Source organism: Botryllus schlosseri, chromosome 15 (assembly GCF_051294905.1).
Source record: "Botryllus schlosseri isolate E-star chromosome 15, Bs_hap1, whole genome shotgun sequence".
NCBI classification, from domain to species: Eukaryota; Metazoa; Chordata; class Ascidiacea; order Stolidobranchia; family Styelidae; genus Botryllus; species Botryllus schlosseri.
Window position 1 is genome coordinate 6,264,145 of NC_137250.1, and position 27,661 is coordinate 6,291,805.

General features: G+C 38.4%; 1 protein-coding gene across 1 annotated transcript in view; it reads left to right on the plus strand.

Annotated features, from left to right (window-relative positions):
• LOC145457587 (uncharacterized) overlaps positions 1-27,661 on the plus strand; it is a 210,691-nt gene that overhangs the window by 104,130 nt on the left and 78,900 nt on the right. The window contains 15 exon segments of the mRNA XM_080335810.1: positions 2,025-2,207; positions 8,060-8,257; positions 14,107-14,293; positions 14,360-14,485; positions 16,335-16,503; positions 18,684-18,762; positions 18,971-19,157; positions 19,224-19,349; positions 21,205-21,357; positions 21,446-21,571; positions 21,617-21,787; positions 22,203-22,271; positions 23,631-23,799; positions 24,029-24,221; positions 26,462-26,653. Coding sequence (XP_080191936.1) covers positions 2,025-2,207; positions 8,060-8,257; positions 14,107-14,293; positions 14,360-14,485; positions 16,335-16,503; positions 18,684-18,762; positions 18,971-19,157; positions 19,224-19,349; positions 21,205-21,357; positions 21,446-21,571; positions 21,617-21,787; positions 22,203-22,271; positions 23,631-23,799; positions 24,029-24,221; positions 26,462-26,653 — 2,328 coding nt within the window.

Here is a 27,661-nt window from a genome sequence, read left to right on the forward strand (position 1 = left end):
AGAACGAATGGGTTATGATTGCGGCATCGTATTGAGTAGCTCGCCTTGCAACAACTGTTATCCGATTATATCGACGACGTTTCTGACGAGGTCGCGTGGATTCGCCTACAAATTACTACGGCGTTTGAGCATTTTATACGAGGTGGCCGCGACCTCGTAAATATAGTGATGAGGTGGTGCATGTAGCCTCGCAAGTTGGTGACTATTATAAAAACTGATTGACTGAATAATTGACAGTTTACTGCTAAAGTGAAGTCTGCTGCGATAGCTTGGTAGGCTACCACTGAAACTGCTATACTACTCACTGCCCTATCTAACTCACCACTTAGGAGTCAAATCCTGTGATGTGTACGCCACGGAAGTTCCGTTCATTTATTATGTAAATAAATCCCTACGCAAAAGCATATCTTTATGCCTCACGGATACCAGAGGAAAACGATCGAAGTTCTGTAGTTGTTAAAAATAAGGACGCAGGTCGAAAATAAGGACATTTCTTAGAAATAAGGACAGTTGAGTTTTCAAAGACCTGGCCCTTCAAAATGAGGACAAATCTTAGAAATAAGGACGGTATTACAACCCTGCCTATATGAGAGTAGCATATTTATTGATAGAATTCATTCATTACCTTTAAAAAATTCGCGCTTAACGCAACCTGGGCATAATTACACACTGCACAGTTTTATGAGATAATTTTTGTCAATTTTAAAGCGTAGTAATATAAGTCTTGTTTTCAATGCTACCTAATCCGGTTCGCTCCTATCGGACTACTAAAAAAAATTATCAACAATCGATTAACCGCGCAATGGTTCGTACATCTCATGTGGCGCTTTGGCCGTAAAAGGTTTGCCACCCTTGAGATAGTTAAATTGGACATTATTTGCAAATCGCAATTCAGTTGCTTAGAAGAAGGAAGTCGCAATATCCATCTTCGCGATGCAGTCACGAATTGATGCAATTTTTGAGATTATACCCTGATACTGTGACAGAGTATATACATCGTCTGGTATTGTGAAATTGATATAAATGTGACCAAACGCTGCATCCAACTTGACAAAATTAGAAATAGTTATAGTGTAGCTTACCTGCTTGGGTCGAACAAATGATGAAGAATGACGGCAAGTCCTAGTTTATGAATGCTTGACTTAGTGCAGGTATACTAGACATATGCTATTTGACTACTTTGTCAATTCTATCAATTAGGCCTACTAATGTTTATTAGTAGTGAGAGTGTGTGTGCTTATAATCAGTATAGTGTGTAATGAGAAAATTAGTAAGATATATCACTGTATCCGTTGCTGACTCATACACAAGAGCTATACTTTGATTGGTTCATCTACATCCTAATTATACAGTATTGGATATATGTCATGTTTGAATGATTCAAGCATATTAGGATATTAGAGAGTCCAAGTTTATCAAATATGTAGAAACGATTGATATTTAGAAAGGCAATCTTTCATCTTAATTACGTAGTATATAATTCGATCTGGGCCACAATGAAACACTTTTGCATGCCATAATTATTCACGTTTTCATATGTTTAATGGTTATATGATAGTCATTCAAACGTAACCGTGGCGTAAAGTTTTCGAAGTAAATTGGTATTACTGTTGGAGTTGGAATCGGAGTCGAAGTTGGAGTCGGAGTCGGCATATTAAATATGTGCAGAGTCGGAGTCGGAGTCGGTGGTCAAATTCACCGACTCCACAGCCCTGGTTCACACGCATGTATCTACAGCAACGGAAATTTTGGAAATAATGTTAATTATGAAGATCTACCCAATCCGTCCACTATATTGTACCATATTCTTTGCAGTGTATGACGTTATTCCATCGAACTGAATTTTCATTTAGATCTGAATGAATGTGAAATAGACACCGATACATGTGCCGAAAACAGAGCTAGTTGCAACAACACTGCAGGGTCGTATACATGTTCATGCAATAGCGGATATTTTGGAGATGGAGTGAATTGTGAAGGTTTGTGTTAGTCTGTTTATGATTAAGTAGCATTTTTTCTGGGAGATACGTTCCGATGGTATATTATTTAAACGAGCTATTAATTTAGATCAAGATGAGTGTGCATTAAACACAAGTAACTGTGCCGAAAACAAAGCTAGTTGCAACAATACTGCAGGGTCGTATACATGTTCCTGCAATAGCGGATATTCTGGAGATGGAGTGAATTGTGAGGGTATGTATCCCATTTCTTCATAACATTGTCCCTTGTTCCTTGCGATTTGCGACGTTATTTCATCTAACCAAACTACAATTTTAGATTTAGACGAGTGTGCGTTAGACACAGATATTTGTGCTAAAAACAAATCGAGTTGTAACAATACTGCTGGTTCGTACATATGTTCCTGCAATACTGGATATTTTGGGGATGGAGTGAATTGTGAAGGTATGTGTTAAGCTGAGAATTATATGGTAGGATGATCTCTGCGACATTCGATGGTCTATTATTTAAACGAATTATCAATTTAGATATTATTGAGTGTGCATTAGGCACATATAACTGCGAAGCAAACTGCCGAAGCAAAGCGAGTTTTAACAATACTGCTGATTCACACCAGGGCTGTGGAGTCGGAGTCGGAGTGTATCTAATTTTCGCTTGATGGAGTCGGAGTCGTGAAAACTGTAGTGGATGGAGTCGGAGCCCTGGTAAAAATATTGACTAGAGCCGGAGTAGGAGATTGAAAAAATGACCCTTACTTCGACTCAGACTCCGACTCCAACTTCTTTATCATGAAAACAATTGCTTTCAAAGGATTTTTAATTCGATTTTTATGTACCATCAATCACCATAATTAATAACGATACAGATCAGGGGGCCATCCCGTGATCCGCAAAACGAATGTGGCCCTAGAGAAGGTTTTATGTAGCATGCGAGGTAATTCTCGAAATTATAAAATTGCAACAACATGAAAGAGACATGTTCACCGCAACCGTCGATATTGCTCAATCTAATCGCCGAATAATGCTGTCCTTGTCAAATGAGCCCTATATGCAGGGTTGCCATCGACATGGACCCAAAAATAAGGACAGTCGAAAAATTAGATTAGCATTACAACGCGTTTTTGTACATACATTGTATTTATACGAGCTGTGACAGCTCTGGTCTAGGTTTAACTTTACTTGTAACTGAGATTTGACTGTCATTTCACTAAGTCTGTTCCTTTCCTTGGTCCACTTCGCCGAAACGAGAAAGAACACTCTTTAACTTTAACACCAAACTAAATGGAAAGAGTGGCTTCTTATGACTTTAATTGTTTCGGCACTCTTTGCTACAATTGCTTTCTGTTGAATCTGGATTACGCATGCCAGGTAAGTAGGTTGCGTAATCGGGGCATAATGTTGAGCAGGCTTCTAAGTAAACGAATTTGCGGTTCAGTTTTTACAGCCTGTGGTTTTTAATCCACGCATCAACATTCAAAAGCATGTTTTATGTTTTGAATACGAAGCAATTTTTCCCGGGCCGCTCAGAATAGCGCCGCGTAGAAATTTAATCACATAATAAATGAACGGAACTCCCGTGGCGTACACTCCACAGGATTTGACCATCCAGGTCTGATCTTATCAGAATTTCGTCTCCCGAGTACAGAACGAATGGGTTATGATTGCGGCATCGTATTGAGTAGCTCGCCTTGCAACAACTGTTTTCTGATTATATCGACAACGTTTCTGACGAGGTCGCGTGGATTCGCCTACAAATTACTACGGCGTTTGAGCATTTTATACGAGGTGGCCGCGACCTCGTAAATATAGTGATGAGGTGGCGCATGTAGCCTCGCAAGTTGGTGACTATTATAAAAACTGATTGACTGATTGATTGACAGTTTACTGCTAAAATGACGTCTGCTGCGATAGCTTGGTAGGCTACCACTTAAACTGCTATACTACTCACTGCCCTATCTAACTCACCACTTAGGAGTCAAATCCTGTGATGTGTACGCCACGGAAGTTCCGTTCATTTATTATGTAATTAAATCCCTACGCAAAAGCATATCTTTATGTCTCACGGATACCAGAGGAAAACGATCGAAGTTCAGTAGTTGTTAAAAATAAGGACGCAGGTCGAAAATAAGGACATTTCTCAGAAATAAGGACAGTTGAGTTTTCAAAGACCTGGCCCTTCAAAATAAGGACAAATCATAGAAATAAGGACGGTATGGAAACCCGGCCTAAATGAGAGTAGCATATTTATTGATAGAATTCATTCATTACCTTTAAAAAATTCGCGCTTAGCGCAACCTGGGCATAATTATACACACTGCACAGTTTTATGACATAATTTTTGTCAATTTTAAAGCGTAGTAATATAAGTCTTGTTTTCAATGCTACCTAATCCGGATCGCTCCTATCGGACTACTAAAAAAAGGTTATCAACAATCGATTAACCGCGCAATGGTTCGTACATCTCATGTGGCGCTTTGGCCGTAAAAGGTTTGCCACCCTTGAGATAGTTAAATTGGACATTATTTGCAAATTGCAATTCAGTTGCTTAGAGGAAGGAAGTCGCAATATCCATATTCGCGATGCAGTCACGAATTGATGCAATTTTTGGAATTATACCATGATACTGTGACAGAGTAAATACATCGTCTGGTTTTGTGAAATTGATATAAATGTGACCAAACGCTGCATCCAACTTGACAAAATTAGAAATATTTAGAGTGTAGCTTAGCTGCTTGGGTCGAACAAATGATGAAGAATGACGGCAAGTCCTAGTGTATGAATGCTTGACTTAGTGCAGGTAGACTAGACATATGCCATTTGACTACTTTGTCAATTCTATCAATTAGGCCTACTAATGTTTATTAGTAGTGAGAGTGTGTGTGCTTATAATCAGTATAGTGTGTAATGAGAAAATTAGTAAGATATATCTCTGTATCCGTTGCTGACTCATACACAAGAGCTATACTTTGATTGGTTCATCTACATCCTAATTATACAGTATTGGATATATGTCATGTTTGAATGATTCAAGCATATTAGGATATTAGAGAGTCCAAGTTTATCAAATATGTAGAAACGATTGATATTTAGAAAGGCAATCTTTCATTTTAATTACGTAGTATATAATTCGATCTGGGCCACAATGAAACACTTTTGCATGCCATAATTATTCACGTTTTCATATGTTTAATGGTTATATGATAGTCATTCAAACGTAACCGTGGCGTATAGTTTTCGAAGTAAATTGGTATTACTGTTGGAGTTGGAATCGGAGTCGAAGTTGGAGTCGGAGTCGGCATATTAAATATGTGCAGAGTCGGAGTCGGAGTCGGTGGTCAAATTCACCGACTCCACAGCCCTGGTTCACACGCATGTATCTACAGCAAGGGTCGGCAACCTACGGCCCGCGGGCCGGATCCGGCCCGCCAAGCGAAATCGTCCGGCCCGCGACGAAATAATTAGTTACCACAAGAATACGGCCCGCCGTTTCGTAATGAGTTCCAATCTGCAGTGCAGCACTGCTTCGAAAAATGTCAAAATTTATAATGTTTCCTTCCACTTACGGATGATGATTCCGGAACATGTAATTCACGCACCTACGGGGCTCGTTCACTTTCGAACCAAACTCAGTACAGCGTTACGGAGAAAAAGGGTTTTTGGTCCGAAAGTGAACGAGCCCCGTACTGATCCGGGTTCGTCATATTCCGATTTTAGAATCAGGCTGCTGCGTGAGTCGCAGAATACCACTTTTTAAATGTTAATCACATTAATAGCTCTCAGAGAAACGCAGAGATACCTCAAATGTTACTAGCGGTACTGAACTTGAATATTGCTCTCAGAACCACATTCACCACAGCAGAATCCATCACCTCAAAGATCCCCCGTGTGCCCCCATCAAAGAGTTAACGGCACAATAACAAGCACAAAGAGTAGGCCTATCTATGCAATCCTAAAATATTAAATAAAATACCGCTAATTGTCTGTGTTTTGTATGATTTGATTTTCTCTTGTCACTTTGTTATGACTACCGGAGTACCGGTACAGCTGTTAGCGATCCTTTTTATTATTGCATTGTTACGTCATATTTTGCCAATTTGGTTTTCGTATGTCCATATTTCAGTAAGCTCTTCTTGTGTCGCTAACTCCTGACTAGGGCTGGGCACAATGATTCGAGTACTCGAATCTGAATCGAGTATTAATATTAATGATTCGAGTCGAGTAGTAAAAGATGATTTTTTCGAGTACTGAAATTATACGCTCCTCGCCACTGAAAGTTAATTTATAAACGAGAATTAAATTTACCATGCTGTTTTCCACGGTGGTAGCCTTGAAACCTTGATTGTCCGTATCGCAGTATACAAAACAGTAAAAAAACAAGAACGTTACTAGAAATAGCACATTTAAAAAGTCATGATCATCCCACAACATTGTCACAAAGTGCAATGAAATCGGTATGGTCGAAAAATATACCTAAGTATCTTGTATGTGATGAATAACAGACATTATATTATTTGTGGTGGCTTAAAAGGTACATATTTGAGCTTTGACATATAACATTCTGTTATGACGTCATAATGAGTGGTACTCGAATACTCGACTCGACTCGAAGCATAATACGTGATTCAGAATCGAATCACTCAGGTACTCGATTTTGCCCAGCCCTACTCCTGACAAGGCGCATACGAAAAGCCTTTGAGTCAATATGTTCCACTGTAATGAATGCAGACCCAAAAGCAATAGTAAAGATAGGACTACCCCAATAAGCATTGCTTTGTCACGTATATTTCAAACACAAGAACAACGAAACATAGAGCACTTCAACTACAAGACGCTGTTCGGCATTCCAAGCAATATGCGTTCTTCTGAAGTTTTCTGTGTCTTGGGAAAACCCGTCGGTTGCAAGTGTCACTGGCAAAACGGGTACATGCTTTGTTACGTCGAGATGCTTGCACGAGTGTATGAACTGAGAAATGAAATAGCAACTTTCCTTGAAAATACAAACATCGCCGACTCATAATCTTGTCATCGAAAATGGGTATCTAATCTTGCTTTCGTAGAATATTTAACGTCACATCTAAACAAATTGAATTTGCAACTTCAGGGGGAAACAACTAAATAACCTCACTTTCCTATACTGGAGGAGAGTAAACCTAGTACCAGCACTATACATTTGTAACTGTGATATACCAAATTTAATTAATGAATTTCCATCCGCTTTTCCGACATTCGTTCTGTACAAAATAAATTCTGACTACCCAGTACTCCGGTTAATGTGGGCGCCAATACCATTGCCAGAAAATTTCAAATGGGCCCATTTGAAATGCCATGCAGTTGAATTGAATGACAAATTTCATACAAAGAGCATATCGCGGATTGACTTTGACAAAGAGTAAGTTCTTGAAATGGGTCTTCATCCCAGCTTGACCAACAATGCAAAAGAATAGCATCGACTTTTGGTAGCACGTGCGCATGTGAACAATAGTTTTCAACAATTGAAATTCACGAAGAGCAAGCTAAGATCACGTATCCCAACGCACATTCAGAATATGGCCTGATTCTAGCTTCATCGGACTTGTTACCAGAAGTTGAAAAGCTTTCACAAAGCAAGCTGCGCCCTGTGTCACATTTATGCTGCGTTGTTGAAGTGTAAATACATGTGTTTTGCTCTTTTTGTGATTTGTATGATTGAGATTGCAGCATTGTAGGGTAATATACCGACGTGACCGTTTAATATAGAATTAAGAAAAATTCCGGTCCGGCCCGCCAACATGTTGCGCACCTGAAATTTGGCCCGCGACTAGCAAAAGGTTGCCGACCCCTGATCTACAGCAACGGAAATTTTGGAAATAATGTTAATTATGAAGATCTACCCAATCCGTCCACTATATTGTACCATATTCTTTGCAGTGTATGACGTTATTCCATCGAACTGAATTTTCATTTAGATCTGAATGAATGTGAAATAGACACCGATACATGTGCCGAAAACAGAGCTAGTTGCAACAACACTGCAGGGTCGTATACATGTTCATGCAATAGCGGATATTTTGGAGATGGAGTGAATTGTGAAGGTTTGTGTTAGTCTGTTTATGATTAAGTAGCATTTTTTCTGGGAGATACGTTCCGATGGTATATTATTTAAACGAGCTATTAATTCAGATCAAGATGAGTGTGCATTAAACACAAGTAACTGTGCCGAAAACAAAGCTAGTTGCAACAATACTGCAGGGTCGTATACATGTTCCTGCAATAGCGGATATTCTGGAGATGGAGTGAATTGTGAGGGTATGTATCCCATTTCTTCATAACATTGTCCCTTGTTCCTTGCGATTTGCGACGTTATTTCATCTAACCAAACTACAATTTTAGATTTAGACGAGTGTGCGTTAGACACAGATATTTGTGCTAAAAACAAATCGAGTTGTAACAATACTGCTGGTTCGTACATATGTTCCTGCAATACTGGATATTTTGGGGATGGAGTGAATTGTGAAGGTATGTGTTAAGCTGAGAATTATATGGTAGGATGATCTCTGCGACATTCGATGGTCTATTATTTAAACGAATTATCAATTTAGATATTATTGAGTGTGCATTAGGCACATATAACTGCGAAGCAAACTGCCGAAGCAAAGCGAGTTTTAACAATACTGCTGATTCACACCAGGGCTGTGGAGTCGGAGTCGGAGTGTATCTAATTTTCGCTTGATGGAGTCGGAGTCGTGAAAACTGTAGTGGATGGAGTCGGAGCCCTGGTAAAAATATTGACTAGAGCCGGAGTAGGAGATTGAAAAAATGACCCTTACTTCGACTCAGACTCCGACTCCAACTTCTTTATCATGAAAACAATTGCTTTCAAAGGATTTTTAATTCGATTTTTATGTACCATCAATCACCATAATTAATAACGATACAGATCAGGGGGCCATCCCGTGATCCGCAAAACGAATGTGGCCCTAGAGAAGGTTTTATGTAGCATGCGAGGTAATTCTCGAAATTATAAAATTGCAACAACATGAAAGAGACATGTTCACCGCAACCGTCGATATTGCTCAATCTAATCGCCGAATAATGCTGTCCTTGTCAAATGAGCCCTATATGCAGGGTTGCCATCGACATGGACCCAAAAATAAGGACAGTCGAAAAATTAGATTAGCATTACAACGCGTTTTTGTACATACTTTGTATTTATACGAGCTGTGACAGCTCTGGTCTAGGTTTAACTTTACTTGTAACTGAGATTTGACTGTCATTTCACTAAGTCTGTTCCTTTTCTTGGTCCACTTCTCCGAAACAAGAAAGAACACTCTTTAACTTTAACACCAAACTAAATGGAAAGAGTGGCTTCTTATGACTTTAATTGTTTCGGCACTCTTTGCTACAATTGCTTTCTGTTGAATCTGGATTACGCATGCCAGGTAAGTAGGTTGCGTAATCGGGGCATAATGTTGAGCAGGCTTCTAAGTAAACGAGTTTGCGGTTCAGTTTTTACAGCCTGTGGTTTTTAATCCACGCATCAACATTCAAAAGCATGTTTTATGTTTTGAATACGAAGCAATTTTTCCCGGGCCGCTCAGAATAGCGCCGCGTAGAGATTTAATCACATAATATATGAACGGAACTCCCGTGGCGTACACTCCACAGGATTTGACCATCCAGGTCTGATCTTATCAGTATTTCGTCTCCCGAGTACAGAACGAATGGGTTATGATTGCGGCATCGTATTGAGTAGCTCGCCTTGCAACAACTGTTATCCGATTATATCGACGACGTTTCTGACGAGGTCGCGTGGATTCGCCTACAAATTACTACGGCGTTTGAGCATTTTATACGAGGTGGCCGCGACCTCGTAAATATAGTGATGAGGTGGTGCATGTAGCCTTGCAAGTTGGTGACTATTATAAAAACTGATTGACTGATTAATTGACAGTTTACTGCTAAAATGAAGTCTGCTGCGATAGCTTGGTAGGCTACCACTGAAACTGCTATACTACTCACTGCCCTATCTAACTCACCACTTAGGAGTCAAATCCTGTGATGTGTACGCCACGGAAGTTCCGTTCATTTATTATGTAAATAAATCCCTACGCAAAAGCATATCTTTATGCCTCACGGATACCAGAGGAAAACGATCGAAGTTCTGTAGTTGTTAAAAATAAGGACGCAGGTCGAAAATAAGGACATTTCTTAGAAATAAGGACAGTTGAGTTTTCAAAGACCTGGCCCTTCAAAATGAGGACAAATCTTAGAAATAAGGACGGTATTACAACCCTGCCTGTATGAGAGTAGCATATTTATTGATAGAATTCATTCATTACCTTTAAAAAATTCGCGCTTAACGCAACCTGGGCATAATTACACACTGCACAGTTTTATGAGATAATTTTTGTCAATTTTAAAGCGTAGTAATATAAGTCTTGTTTTCAATGCTACCTAATCCGGTTCGCTCCTATCGGACTACTAAAAAAAATTATCAACAATCGATTAACCGCGCAATGGTTCGTACATCTCATGTGGCGCTTTGGCCGTAAAAGGTTTGCCACCCTTGAGATAGTTAAATTGGACATTATTTGCAAATCCCAATTCAGTTGCTTAGAAGAAGGAAGTCGCAATATCCATCTTCGCGATGCAGTCACGAATTGATGCAATTTTTGAGATTATACCCTGATACTGTGACAGAGTATATACATCGTCTGGTATTGTGAAATTGATATAAATGTGACCAAACGCTGCATCCAACTTGACAAAATTAGAAATAGTTATAGTGTAGCTTAGCTGCTTGGGTCGAACAAATGATGAAGAATGACGGCAAGTCCTAGTTTATGAATGCTTGACTTAGTGCAGGTATACTAGACATATGCTATTTGACTACTTTGTCAATTCTATCAATTAGGCCTACTAATGTTTATTAGTAGTGAGAGTGTGTGTGCTTATAATCAGTATAGTGTGTAATGAGAAAATTAGTAAGATATATCTCTGTATCCGTTGCTGACTCATACACAAGAGCTATACTTTGATTGGTTCATCTACATCCTAATTATACAGTATTGGATATATGTCATGTTTGAATGATTCAAGCATATTAAGATATTAGAGAGTCCAAGTTTATCAAATATGTAGAAACTATTGATATTTAGAAAGGCAATCTTTCATCTTAATTACGTAGTATATAATTCGATCTGGACCACAATGAAACACTTTTGCATGCCATAATTATTCACGTTTTCATATGTTTAATGGTTATATGATAGTCATTTAAACGTAACCGTGGCATATAGTTTTCGAAGTAAATTGGTATTACTGTTGGAGTCGGAATCGGAGTCGAAGTTGGAGTCGGAGTCGGCATATTAAATATGTGCAGAGACGGAGTCGGAGTCGGTGGTGATATTCACCGACTCCACAGCCCTGGTTCACACGCATGTATCTACAGCAACGGAAATTTTGGAAATAATGTTAATTATGAAGATCTACCCAATCTGTCCATTATATTGTACCATATTCTTTGCAGTGTATGACGTTATTCCATCGAACTGAACTTTCATTTAGATCTGAATGAATGTGAAATAGACACCGATACCTGTGCCGATAACAAAGCTAGTTGCAACAACACTGCAGGGTCATATACTTGTTCATGCAATAGCGGATATTTTGGGGATGGAGTGAATTGTGAAGGTTTGTGTTAGTCTGCTAATGATTACATAGCATTTTTTCTGGGAGATACGTTCCGATGGTATATTATTTAAACGAGCTATTAATTTAGATCAAGATGAGTGTGCATTAAACACAAGTAACTGTGCCGAAAACAAAGCTGGTTGCAACAATACTGCAGGGTCGTATACATGTTCCTGCAATAGCGGATATTCTGGAGATGGAGTGAATTGTGAGGGTATGTATCCCATCTCTTCATAACATTGTCCCTTGTTCCTTGCGATTTACGACGTTATTTCATCTAACCAAACTACAATTTTAGATTTAGACGAGTGTGCGTTAGACACGGATATTTGTGCTAAAAACAAATCGAGTTGTAACAATACTGCTGGTTCGTACAAATGTTCCTGCAATACTGGATATGTTGGGGATGGAGTGAATTGTGAAGGTATTTGTTAAGCTGAGTATTATATGGTAGGATGATCTCTGCGACATTCGATGGTCTATTATTTAAACGAATCATCAATTTAGATATTAATGAGTGTGCATTAGGCACATATAACTGCGAAGCAAACTGCCGAAGCAAAGCGAGTTTTACCAATACTGCTGATTCACACCAGGGCTGTGGAGTCGGAGTCGGAGTGTATCTAATTTTCACTTGATGGAGTCGGAGTCGTGAAAACTGTAGTGGATGGAGTCGGAGCCCTGGTAAAAATATTGACTAGAGTCGGAGTAGGAGATTTAAAAAAATGACCCTTACTGCGACTCAGACTCCGACTCCAACTTCTTTATCATGAAATCAATTGCATTCAAAGGATTTTTAATTCGATTTTTATGTACCATCAATCACCATAATTAATAACGATACAGATCAGGGGGGCCATCCCGTGATCCGCAAAACGAATGTGGCCCACGAGAAGATTTTATGTGGCCTGCGAGGTAATTCTCGAAATTATAAAATTGCAACAAAATGAAAGAGACAGGTTCACCGCAACCGTCGATATTGCTCAATCTAAACGACGAATAATCCTGTCCTTGTCAAATGAGCCCTATATAAGAGTAGCATATTTATTGATAGAATACATTCATTACCTTTAAATAATTCGCGCTTAGCGCAACCTGGGCATAATTACACACTGCACAGTTTTATGAGATAATTATTGTCAATTTTAAAGCGTAGTAATATAAGTCTTGTTTTCAATGCTACCTAATCCGGTTCGCTCCTATCGGACTACTAAAAAAAGGTTATCAACAATCGATTAACCGCGCGAAGGTTCGTACATCTCATGTGGCGCTTTGGCCGTAAAAGGTTTGCCACCCTTGAGATAGTTAAATTGGACATTATTTGCAAATTGCAATTCAGTCGCATAGAGGAAGATAGTCGCAATATCCATCTTTGCGATGCAGTCACGAATTGATGCAATTTTTGGAATTATACCATGAGACTGTGACAGAGTAAATACATCGTCTGGTGTTGTGAAATTGATATAAATGTGACCAAACGCTGCATCCAACTTGACAAAATTAGAAATATTTAGAGTGTAGCTTAGCTGCTTGGGTCGAACAAATGATGAAGAATGACGGCAAGTCCTAGTGTATGAATGCTTGACTTGGTGCAGGTAGACTAGACATATGCTATTTGACTACTTTGTCAATTCTATCAATTAGGCCTACTAATGTTTATTAGTAGTGAGAGTCTGTGTGCTTATAATCAGTATAGTGTGTAATGAGAAAATTAGTAAGTTATATCTCTGTATCAGTTGCTGACTCATACACAAGAGCTATATACTTTGATTGGTTTATCTACATCCTAATTATACAGTATTGGATATATGTCATGTTTGAATGATTCAAGCATATTAAGATATTAGAGAGTCCATCTTTATCAAATATGTAGAAACGATGGATATTTAGAAAGGCAATCTTTCATCTTAATTACCTAGTATATAATTCGATCTGGGCCACAATGAAACACTTTTGCATGCCATAATTATTCATGTTTTCATATGTTTAATGGTTATATGATAGTCATTTAAACGTTACCGTGGCATATAGTTTTCGAAGTAAATTGGTATTACTGTTGGAGTCGGAATCGGAGTCGAAGTTGGAGTCGGAGTCGGCATATTAAATATGTGCAGAGTCGGAGTCGGAGTAGGAGTCGGTGGTAAAATTCACCGACTCCACAGCCCTGGTTCACACGCATGTATCTACAGCAACGGAAATTTTGGAAATAATGTTAATTATGAAGATCTACCCAATCTGTCCATTATATTGTACCATATTCTTTGCAGTGTATGACGTTATTCCATCGAACTGAACTTTCATTTAGATCTGAATGAATGTGAAATAAACACCGATACCTGTGCCGATAACAAAGCTAGTTGCAACAACACTGCAGGGTCGTATACTTGTTCATGCAATAGCGGATATTTTGGGGATGGAGTGAATTGTGAAGGTTTGTGTTAGTCTGTTTATGATTACATAGCATTTTTTCTGGGAGATACGTTCCGATGGTATATTATTTAAACGAGCTATTAATTTAGATCAAGATGAGTGTGCATTAAACACAAGTAACTGTGCCGAAAACAAAGCTGGTTGCAACAATACTGCAGGGTCGTATACATGTTCCTGCAATAGCGGATATTCTGGAGATGGAGTGAATTGTGAGGGTATGTATCCCATCTCTTCATAACATTGTCCCTTGTTCCATGCGATTTACGACGTTATTTCATCTAACTCAACTACAATTTTAGATTTAGACGAGTGTGCGTTAGACACGGATATTTGTGCTAAAAACAAATCGAGTTGTAACAATACTGCTGGTTCGTACACATGTTCCTGCAATACTGGATATGTTGGGGATGGAGTGAATTGTGAAGGTATGTGTTAAGCTGAGTATTATATGGTAGGATGATCTCTGCGACATTCGATGGTCTATTATTTAAACGAATCATCAATTTAGATATTAATGAGTGTGCATTAGGCACATATAACTGCGAAGCAAACTGCCGAAGCAAAGCGAGTTTTAACAATACTGCTGATTCACACCAGGGCTGTGGAGTCGGAGTCGGAGTGTATCTAATTTTCACTTGATGGAGTCGGAGTCGTGAAAACTGTAGTGGATGGAGTCGGAGCCCTGGTAAAAATATTGACTAGAGTCGGAGTAGGAGATTTAAAAAATGACCCTTACTGCGACTCAGACTCCGACTCCAACTTCTTTATCATGAAATCAATTGCATTCAAAGGATTTTTAATTCGATTTTTATGTACCATCAATCACCATAATTAATAACGATACAGATCAGGGGGGCCATCCCGTGATCCGCAAAACGAATGTGGCCCACGAGAAGATTTTATGTGGCCTGCGAGGTAATTCTCGAAATTATAAAATTGCAACAAAATGAAAGAGACATGTTCACCGCAACCGTCGATATTGCTCAATCTAAACGACGAATAATCCTGTCCTTGTCAAATGAGCCCTATATAAGAGTAGCATATTTATTGATAGAATACATTCATTACCTTTAAATAATTCGCGCTCAGCGCAACCTGGGCATAATTACACACTGCACAGTTTTATGAGATAATTATTGTCAATTTTAAAGCGTAGTAATATAAGTCTTGTTTTCAATGCTACCTAATCCGGTTCGCTCCTATCGGACTACTAAAAAAAGGTTATCAACAATCGATTAACCGCGCGAAGGTTCGTACATCTCATGTGGCGCTTTGGCCGTAAAAGGTTTGCCACCCTTGAGATAGTTAAATTGGACATTATTTGCAAATTGCAATTCAGTCGCATAGAGGAATATAGTCGCAATATCCATCTTTGCGATGCAGTCACGAATTGATGCAATTTTTGGAATTATACCATGATACTGTGACAGAGTAAATACATCGTCTGGTGTTGTGAAATTGATATAAATGTGACCAAACGCTGCATCCAACTTGACAAAATTAGAAATATTTAGAGTGTAGCTTAGCTGCTTGGGTCGAACAAATGATGAAGAATGACGGCAAGTCCTAGTGTATGAATGCTTGACTTGGTGCAGGTAGACTAGACATATGCTATTTGACTACTTTGTCAATTCTATCAATTAGGCCTACTAATGTTTATTAGTAGTGAGAGAGCCTGTGTGCTTATAATCAGTATAGTGTGTAATGAGAAAATTAGTAAGTTATATCTCTGTATCAGTTGCTGACTCATACACAAGAGCTATATACTTTGATTGGTTTATCTACATCCTAATTATACAGTATTGGATATATGTCATGTTTGAATGATTCAAGCATATTAAGATATTAGAGAGTCCATGTTTATCAAATATGTAGAAACGATGGATATTTAGAAAGGCAATCTTTCATCTTAATTACCTAGTATATAATTCGATCTGGGCCACAATGAAACACTTTTGCATGCCATAATTATTCATGTTTTCATATGTTTAATGGTTATATGATAGTCATTTAAACGTTACCGTGGCATATAGTTTTCGAAGTAAATTGGTATTACTGTTGGAGTCGGAATCGGAGTCGAAGTTGGAGTCGGAGTCGGCATATTAAATATGTGCAGAGTCGGAGTCGGAGTAGGAGTCGGTGGTAAAATTCACCGACTCCACAGCCCTGGTTCACACGAATGTATCTACAGCAACGGAAATTTTGGAAATAATGTTAATTATGAAGATCTACCCAATCTGTCCATTATATTGTACCATATTCTTTGCAGTGTATGACGTTATTCCATCGAACTGAACTTTCATTTAGATCTGAATGAATGTGAAATAGACACCGATACCTGTGCCGATAACAAAGCTAGTTGCAACAACACTGCAGGGTCGTATACTTGTTCATGCAATAGCGGATATTTTGGGGATGGAGTGAATTGCGAAGGTTTGTGTTAGTCTGTTCATGATTACATAGCATTTTTTCTGGGAGATACGTTCCGATGGTATTTCATTTAAACGAGCTATTAATTCAGATCAAGATGAGTGTGCATTAAACACAAGTAACTGTGCCGAAAACAAAGCTGGTTGCAACAATACTGCAGGGTCGTATACATGTTCCTGCAATAGCGGATATTCTGGAGATGGAGTGAATTGTGAGGGTATGTATCCCATCTCTTCATAACATTGTCCCTTGTTCCTTGCGATTTACGACGTTATTTCATCTAACCAAACTACAATTTTAGATTTAGACGAGTGTGCGTTAGACACGGATATTTGTGCTAAAAACAAATCGAGTTGTAACAATACTGCTGGTTCGTACACATGTTCCTGCAATACTGGATATGTTGGGGATGGAGTGAATTGTGAAGGTATGTGTTAAGCTGAGTATTATATGGTAGGATGATCTCTGCGACATTCGATGGTCTATTATTTAAACGAATCATCAATTTAGATATTAATGAGTGTGCATTAGGCACATATAACTGCGAAGCAAACTGCCGAAGCAAAGCGAGTTTTACCAATACTGCTGATTCACACCAGGGCTGTGGAGTCGGAGTCGGAGTGTATCTAATTTTCACTTGATGGAGTCGGAGTCGTGAAAACTGTAGTGGATGGAGTCGGAGCCCTGGTAAAAATATTGACTAGAGTCGGAGTAGGAGATTTAAAAAATGACCCTTACTGCGACTCAGACTCCGACTCCAACTTCTTTATCATGAAATCAATTGCATTCAAAGGATTTTTAATTCGATTTTTATGTACCATCAATCACCATAATTAATAACGATACAGATCAGGGGGGCCATCCCGTGATCCGCAAAACGAATGAGGCCCACGAGAAGATTTTATGTGGCCTGCGAGGTAATTCTCGAAATTATAAAATTGCAACAAAATGAAAGAGACATGTTCACCGCAACCGTCGATATTGCTCAATCTAAACGACGAATAATCCTGTCCTTGTCAAATGAGCCCTATATAAGAGTAGCATATTTATTGATAGAATACATTCATTACCTTTAAATAATTCGCGCTTAGCGCAACCTGGGCATAATTACACACTGCACAGTTTTATGAGATAATTATTGTCAATTTTAAAGCGTAGTAATATAAGTCTTGTTTTCAATGCTACCTAATCCGGTTCGCTCCTATCGGACTACTAAAAAAAGGTTATCAACAATCGATTAACCGCGCGAAGGTTCGTACATCTCATGTGGCGCTTTGGCCGTAAAAGGTTTGCCACCCTTGAGATAGTTAAATTGGACATTATTTGCAAATTGCAATTCAGTCGCATAGAGGAATATAGTCGCAATATCCATCTTTGCGATGCAGTCACGAATTGATGCAATTTTTGGAATTATACCATGATACTGTGACAGAGTAAATACATCGTCTGGTGTTGTGAAATTGATATAAATGTGACCAAACGCTGCATCCAACTTGACAAAATTAGAAATATTTAGAGTGTAGCTTAGCTGCTTGGGTCGAACAAATGATGAAGAATGACGGCAAGTCCTAGTGTATGAATGCTTGACTTGGTGCAGGTAGACTAGACATATGCTATTTGACTACTTTGTCAATTCTATCAATTAGGCCTACTAATGTTTATTAGTAGTGAGAGAGTCTGTGTGCTTATAATCAGTATAGTGTGTAATGAGAAAATTAGTAAGTTATATCTCTGTATCAGTTGCTGACTCATACACAAGAGCTATATACTTTGATTGGTTTATCTACATCCTAATTATACAGTATTGGATATATGTCATGTTTGAATGATTCAAGCATATTAAGATATTAGAGAGTCCATGTTTATCAAATATGTAGAAACGATGGATATTTAGAAAGGCAATCTTTCATCTTAATTACCTAGTATATAATTCGATCTGGGCCACAATGAAACACTTTTGCATGCCATAATTATTCATGTTTTCATATGTTTAATGGTTATATGATAGTCATTTAAACGTTACCGTGGCATATAGTTTTCGAAGTAAATTGGTATTACTGTTGGAGTCGGAATCGGAGTCGAAGTTGGAGTCGGAGTCGGCATATTAAATATGTGCAGAGTCGGAGTCGGAGTAGGAGTCGGTGGTAAAATTCACCGACTCCACAGCCCTGGTTCACACGCATGTATCTACAGCAACGGAAATTTTGGAAATAATGTTAATTATGAAGATCTACCCAATCTGTCCATTATATTGTACCATATTCTTTGCAGTGTATGACGTTATTCCATCGAACTGAACTTTCATTTAGATCTGAATGAATGTGAAATAGACACCGATACCTGTGCCGATAACAAAGCTAGTTGCAACAACACTGCAGGGTCGTATACTTGTTCATGCAATAGCGGATATTTTGGGGATGGAGTGAATTGTGAAGGTTTGTGTTAGTCTGTTCATGATTACATAGCATTTTTTCTGGGAGATACGTTCCGATGGTATATTATTTAAACGAGCTATTAATTTAGATCAAGATGAGTGTGCATTAAACACAAGTAACTGTGCCGAAAACAAAGCTGGTTGCAACAATACTGCAGGGTCGTATACATGTTCCTGCAATAGCGGATATTCTGGAGATGGAGTGAATTGTGAGGGTATGTATCCCATCTCTTCATAACATTGTCCCTTGTTCCATGCGATTTACGACGTTATTTCATCTAACCAAACTACAATTTTAGATTTAGACGAGTGTGCGTTAGACACGGATATTTGTGCTAAAAACAAATCGAGTTGTAACAATACTGCTGGTTCGTACACATGTTCCTGCAATACTGGATATGTTGGGGATGGAGTGAATTGTGAAGGTATGTGTTAAGCTGAGTATTATATGGTAGGATGATCTCTGCGACATTCGATGGTCTATTATTTAAACGAATCATCAATTTAGATATTAATGAGTGTGCATTAGGCACATATAACTGCGAAGCAAACTGCCGAAGCAAAGCGAGTTTTACCAATACTGCTGATTCACACCAGGGCTGTGGAGTCGGAGTCGGAGTGTATCTAATTTTCACTTGATGGAGTCGGAGTCGTGAAAACTGTAGTGGATGGAGTCGGAGCCCTGGTAAAAATATTGACTAGAGTCGGAGTAGGAGATTTAAAAAATGACCCTTACTGCGACTCAGACTCCGACTCCAACTTCTTTATCATGAAATCAATTGCATTCAAAGGATTTTTAATTCGATTTTTATGTACCATCAATCACCATAATTAATAACGATACAGATCAGGGGGGCCATCCCGTGATCCGCAAAACGAATGAGGCCCACGAGAAGATTTTATGTGGCCTGCGAGGTAATTCTCGAAATTATAAAATTGCAACAAAATGAAAGAGACATGTTCACCGCAACCGTCGATATTGCTCAATCTAAACGACGAATAATCCTGTCCTTGTCAAATGAGCCCTATATAAGAGTAGCATATTTATTGATAGAATACATTCATTACCTTTAAATAATTCGCGCTTAGCGCAACCTGGGCATAATTACACACTGCACAGTTTTATGAGATAATTATTGTCAATTTTAAAGCGTAGTAATATAAGTCTTGTTTTCAATGCTACCTAATCCGGTTCGCTCCTATCGGACTACTAAAAAAAGGTTATCAACAATCGATTAACCGCGCGAAGGTTCGTACATCTCATGTGGCGCTTTGGCCGTAAAAGGTTTGCCACCCTTGAGATAGTTAAATTGGACATTATTTGCAAATTGCAATTCAGTCGCATAGAGGAATATAGTCGCAATATCCATCTTTGCGATGCAGTCACGAATTGATGCAATTTTTGGAATTATACCATGATACTGTGACAGAGTAAATACATCGTCTGGTGTTGTGAAATTGATATAAATGTGACCAAACGCTGCATCCAACTTGACAAAATTAGAAATATTTAGAGTGTAGCTTAGCTGCTTGGGTCGAACAAATGATGAAGAATGACGGCAAGTCCTAGTGTATGAATGCTTGACTTGGTGCAGGTAGACTAGACATATGCTATTTGACTACTTTGTCAATTCTATCAATTAGGCCTACTAATGTTTATTAGTAGTGAGAGAGTCTGTGTGCTTATAATCAGTATAGTGTGTAATGAGAAAATTAGTAAGTTATATCTCTGTATCAGTTGCTGACTCATACACAAGAGCTATATACTTTGATTGGTTTATCTACATCCTAATTATACAGTATTGGATATATGTCATGTTTGAATGATTCAAGCATATTAAGATATTAGAGAGTCCATGTTTATCAAATATGTAGAAACGATGGATATTTAGAAAGGCAATCTTTCATCTTAATTACCTAGTATATAATTCGATCTGGGCCACAATGAAACACTTTTGCATGCCATAATTATTCATGTTTTCATATGTTTAATGGTTATATGATAGTCATTTAAACGTTACCGTGGCATATAGTTTTCGAAGTAAATTGGTATTACTGTTGGAGTCGGAATCGGAGTCGAAGTTGGAGTCGGAGTCGGCATATTAAATATGTGCAGAGTCGGAGTCGGAGTAGGAGTCGGTGGTAAAATTCACCGACTCCACAGCCCTGGTTCACACGCATGTATCTACAGCAACGGAAATTTTGGAAATAATGTTAATTATGAAGATCTACCCAATCTGTCCATTATATTGTACCATATTCTTTGCAGTGTATGACGTTATTCCATCGAACTGAACTTTCATTTAGATCTGAATGAATGTGAAATAGACACCGATACCTGTGCCGATAACAAAGCTAGTTGCAACAACACTGCAGGGTCGTATACTTGTTCATGCAATAGCGGATATTTTGGGGATGGAGTGAATTGTGAAGGTTTGTGTTAGTCTGTTTATGATTACATAGCATTTTTTCTGGGAGATACGTTCCGATGGTATATTATTTAAACGAGCTATTAATTTAGATCAAGATGAGTGTGCATTAAACACAAGTAACTGTGCCGAAAACAAAGCTGGTTGCAACAATACTGCAGGGTCGTATACATGTTCCTGCAATAGCGGATATTCTGGAGATGGAGTGAATTGTGAGGGTATGTATCCCATCTCTTCATAACATTGTCCCTTGTTCCATGCGATTTACGACGTTATTTCATCTAACTCAACTACAATTTTAGATTTAGACGAGTGTGCGTTAGACACGGATATTTGTGCTAAAAACAAATCGAGTTGTAACAATACTGCTGGTTCGTACACATGTTCCTGCAATACTGGATATGTTGGGGATGGAGTGAATTGTGAAGGTATGTGTTAAGCTGAGTATTATATGGTAGGATGATCTCTGCGACATTCGATGGTCTATTATTTAAACGAATCATCAATTTAGATATTAATGAGTGTGCATTAGGCACATATAACTGCGAAGCAAACTGCCGAAGCAAAGCGAGTTTTAACAATACTGCTGATTCACACCAGGGCTGTGGAGTCGGAGTCGGAGTGTATCTAATTTTCACTTGATGGAGTCGGAGTCGTGAAAACTGTAGTGGATGGAGTCGGAGCCCTGGTAAAAATATTGACTAGAGTCGGAGTAGGAGATTTAAAAAATGACCCTTACTGCGACTCAGACTCCGACTCCAACTTCTTTATCATGAAATCAATTGCATTCAAAGGATTTTTAATTCGATTTTTATGTACCATCAATCACCATAATTAATAACGATACAGATCAGGGGGGCCATCCCGTGATCCGCAAAACGAATGAGGCCCACGAGAAGATTTTATGTGGCCTGCGAGGTAATTCTCGAAATTATAAAATTGCAACAAAATGAAAGAGACATGTTCACCGCAACCGTCGATATTGCTCAATCTAAACGACGAATAATCCTGTCCTTGTCAAATGAGCCCTATATAAGAGTAGCATATTTATTGATAGAATACATTCATTACCTTTAAATAATTCGCGCTCAGCGCAACCTGGGCATAATTACACACTGCACAGTTTTATGAGATAATTATTGTCAATTTTAAAGCGTAGTAATATAAGTCTTGTTTTCAATGCTACCTAATCCGGTTCGCTCCTATCGGACTACTAAAAAAAGGTTATCAACAATCGATTAACCGCGCGAAGGTTCGTACATCTCATGTGGCGCTTTGGCCGTAAAAGGTTTGCCACCCTTGAGATAGTTAAATTGGACATTATTTGCAAATTGCAATTCAGTCGCATAGAGGAACATAGTCGCAATATCCATCTTTGCGATGCAGTCACGAATTGATGCAATTTTTGGAATTATACCATGATACTGTGACAGAGTAAATACATCGTCTGGTGTTGTGAAATTGATATAAATGTGACCAAACGCTGCATCCAACTTGACAAAATTAGAAATATTTAGAGTGTAGCTTAGCTGCTTGGGTCGAACAAATGATGAAGAATGACGGCAAGTCCTAGTGTATGAATGCTTGACTTGGTGCAGGTAGACTAGACATATGCTATTTGACTACTTTGTCAATTCTATCAATTAGGCCTACTAATGTTTATTAGTAGTGAGAGAGTCTGTGTGCTTATAATCAGTATAGTGTGTAATGAGAAAATTAGTAAGTTATATCTCTGTATCAGTTGCTGACTCATACACAAGAGCTATATACTTTGATTGGTTTATCTACATCCTAATTATACAGTATTGGATATATGTCATGTTTGAATGATTCAAGCATATTAAGATATTAGAGAGTCCATGTTTATCAAATATGTAGAAACGATGGATATTTAGAAAGGCAATCTTTCATCTTAATTACCTAGTATATAATTCGATCTGGGCCACAATGAAACACTTTTGCATGCCATAATTATTCATGTTTTCATATGTTTAATGGTTATATGATAGTCATTTAAACGTTACCGTGGCATATAGTTTTCGAAGTAAATTGGTATTACTGTTGGAGTCGGAATCGGAGTCGAAGTTGGAGTCGGAGTCGGCATATTAAATATGTGCAGAGTCGGAGTCGGAGTAGGAGTCGGTGGTAAAATTCACCGACTCCACAGCCCTGGTTCACACGAATGTATCTACAGCAACGGAAATTTTGGAAATAATGTTAATTATGAAGATCTACCCAATCTGTCCATTATATTGTACCATATTCTTTGCAGTGTATGACGTTATTCCATCGAACTGAACTTTCATTTAGATCTGAATGAATGTGAAATAGACACCGATACCTGTGCCGATAACAAAGCTAGTTGCAACAACACTGCAGGGTCGTATACTTGTTCATGCAATAGCGGATATTTTGGGGATGGAGTGAATTGCGAAGGTTTGTGTTAGTCTGTTCATGATTACATAGCATTTTTTCTGGGAGATACGTTCCGATGGTATTTCATTTAAACGAGCTATTAATTCAGATCAAGATGAGTGTGCATTAAACACAAGTAACTGTGCCGAAAACAAAGCTGGTTGCAACAATACTGCAGGGTCGTATACATGTTCCTGCAATAGCGGATATTCTGGAGATGGAGTGAATTGTGAGGGTATGTATCCCATCTCTTCATAACATTGTCCCTTGTTCCTTGCGATTTACGACGTTATTTCATCTAACCAAACTACAATTTTAGATTTAGACGAGTGTGCGTTAGACACGGATATTTGTGCTAAAAACAAATCGAGTTGTAACAATACTGCTGGTTCGTACACATGTTCCTGCAATACTGGATATGTTGGGGATGGAGTGAATTGTGAAGGTATGTGTTAAGCTGAGTATTATATGGTAGGATGATCTCTGCGACATTCGATGGTCTATTATTTAAACGAATCATCAATTTAGATATTAATGAGTGTGCATTAGGCACATATAACTGCGAAGCAAACTGCCGAAGCAAAGCGAGTTTTACCAATACTGCTGATTCACACCAGGGCTGTGGAGTCGGAGTCGGAGTGTATCTAATTTTCACTTGATGGAGTCGGAGTCGTGAAAACTGTAGTGGATGGAGTCGGAGCCCTGGTAAAAATATTGACTAGAGTCGGAGTAGGAGATTTAAAAAATGACCCTTACTGCGACTCAGACTCCGACTCCAACTTCTTTATCATGAAATCAATTGCATTCAAAGGATTTTTAATTCGATTTTTATGTACCATCAATCACCATAATTAATAACGATACAGATCAGGGGGGCCATCCCGTGATCCGCAAAACGAATGAGGCCCACGAGAAGATTTTATGTGGCCTGCGAGGTAATTCTCGAAATTATAAAATTGCAACAAAATGAAAGAGACATGTTCACCGCAACCGTCGATATTGCTCAATCTAAACGACGAATAATCCTGTCCTTGTCAAATGAGCCCTATATAAGAGTAGCATATTTATTGATAGAATACATTCATTACCTTTAAATAATTCGCGCTTAGCGCAACCTGGGCATAATTACACACTGCACAGTTTTATGAGATAATTATTGTCAATTTTAAAGCGTAGTAATATAAGTCTTGTTTTCAATGCTACCTAATCCGGTTCGCTCCTATCGGACTACTAAAAAAAGGTTATCAACAATCGATTAACCGCGCGAAGGTTCGTACATCTCATGTGGCGCTTTGGCCGTAAAAGGTTTGCCACCCTTGAGATAGTTAAATTGGACATTATTTGCAAATTGCAATTCAGTCGCATAGAGGAATATAGTCGCAATATCCATCTTTGCGATGCAGTCACGAATTGATGCAATTTTTGGAATTATACCATGATACTGTGACAGAGTAAATACATCGTCTGGTGTTGTGAAATTGATATAAATGTGACCAAACGCTGCATCCAACTTGACAAAATTAGAAATATTTAGAGTGTAGCTTAGCTGCTTGGGTCGAACAAATGATGAAGAATGACGGCAAGTCCTAGTGTATGAATGCTTGACTTGGTGCAGGTAGACTAGACATATGCTATTTGACTACTTTGTCAATTCTATCAATTAGGCCTACTAATGTTTATTAGTAGTGAGAGAGTCTGTGTGCTTATAATCAGTATAGTGTGTAATGAGAAAATTAGTAAGTTATATCTCTGTATCAGTTGCTGACTCATACACAAGAGCTATATACTTTGATTGGTTTATCTACATCCTAATTATACAGTATTGGATATATGTCATGTTTGAATGATTCAAGCATATTAAGATATTAGAGAGTCCATGTTTATCAAATATGTAGAAACGATGGATATTTAGAAAGGCAATCTTTCATCTTAATTACCTAGTATATAATTCGATCTGGGCCACAATGAAACACTTTTGCATGCCATAATTATTCATGTTTTCATATGTTTAATGGTTATATGATAGTCATTTAAACGTTACCGTGGCATATAGTTTTCGAAGTAAATTGGTATTACTGTTGGAGTCGGAATCGGAGTCGAAGTTGGAGTCGGAGTCGGCATATTAAATATGTGCAGAGTCGGAGTCGGAGTAGGAGTCGGTGGTAAAATTCACCGACTCCACAGCCCTGGTTCACGCGAATGTATCTACAGCAACGGAAATTTTGGAAATAATGTTAATTATGAAGATCTACCCAATCTGTCCATTATATTGTACCATATTCTTTGCAGTGTATGACGTTATTCCATCGAACTGAACTTTCATTTAGATCTGAATGAATGTGAAATAGACACCGATACCTGTGCCGATAACAAAGCTAGTTGCAACAACACTGCAGGGTCGTATACTTGTTCATGCAATAGCGGATATTTTGGGGATGGAGTGAATTGCGAAGGTTTGTGTTAGTCTGTTCATGATTACATAGCATTTTTTCTGGGAGATACGTTCCGATGGTATTTCATTTAAACGAGCTATTAATTCAGATCAAGATGAGTGTGCATTAAACACAAGTAACTGTGCCGAAAACAAAGCTGGTTGCAACAATACTGCAGGGTCGTATACATGTTCCTGCAATAGCGGATATTCTGGAGATGGAGTGAATTGTGAGGGTATGTATCCCATCTCTTCATAACATTGTCCCTTGTTCCTTGCGATTTACGACGTTATTTCATCTAACCAAACTACAATTTTAGATTTAGACGAGTGTGCGTTAGACACGGATATTTGTGCTAAAAACAAATCGAGTTGTAACAATACTGCTGGTTCGTACACATGTTCCTGCAATACTGGATATGTTGGGGATGGAGTGAATTGTGAAGGTATGTGTTAAGCTGAGTATTATATGGTAGGATGATCTCTGCGACATTCGATGGTCTATTATTTAAACGAATCATCAATTTAGATATTAATGAGTGTGCATTAGGCACATATAACTGCGAAGCAAACTGCCGAAGCAAAGCGAGTTTTACCAATACTGCTGATTCACACCAGGGCTGTGGAGTCGGAGTCGGAGTGTATCTAATTTTCACTTGATGGAGTCGGAGTCGTGAAAACTGTAGTGGATGGAGTCGGAGCCCTGGTAAAAATATTGACTAGAGTCGGAGTAGGAGATTTAAAAAATGACCCTTACTGCGACTCAGACTCCGACTCCAACTTCTTTATCATGAAATCAATTGCATTCAAAGGATTTTTAATTCGATTTTTATGTACCATCAATCACCATAATTAATAACGATACAGATCAGGGGGGCCATCCCGTGATCCGCAAAACGAATGAGGCCCACGAGAAGATTTTATGTGGCCTGCGAGGTAATTCTCGAAATTATAAAATTGCAACAAAATGAAAGAGACATGTTCACCGCAACCGTCGATATTGCTCAATCTAAACGACGAATAATCCTGTCCTTGTCAAATGAGCCCTATATAAGAGTAGCATATTTATTGATAGAATACATTCATTACCTTTAAATAATTCGCGCTTAGCGCAACCTGGGCATAATTACACACTGCACAGTTTTATGAGATAATTATTGTCAATTTTAAAGCGTAGTAATATAAGTCTTGTTTTCAATGCTACCTAATCCGGTTCGCTCCTATCGGACTACTAAAAAAAGGTTATCAACAATCGATTAACCGCGCGAAGGTTCGTACATCTCATGTGGCGCTTTGGCCGTAAAAGGTTTGCCACCCTTGAGATAGTTAAATTGGACATTATTTGCAAATTGCAATTCAGTCGCATAGAGGAAGATAGTCGCAATATCCATCTTTGCGATGCAGTCACGAATTGATGCAATTTTTGGAATTATACCATGATACTGTGACAGAGTAAATACAT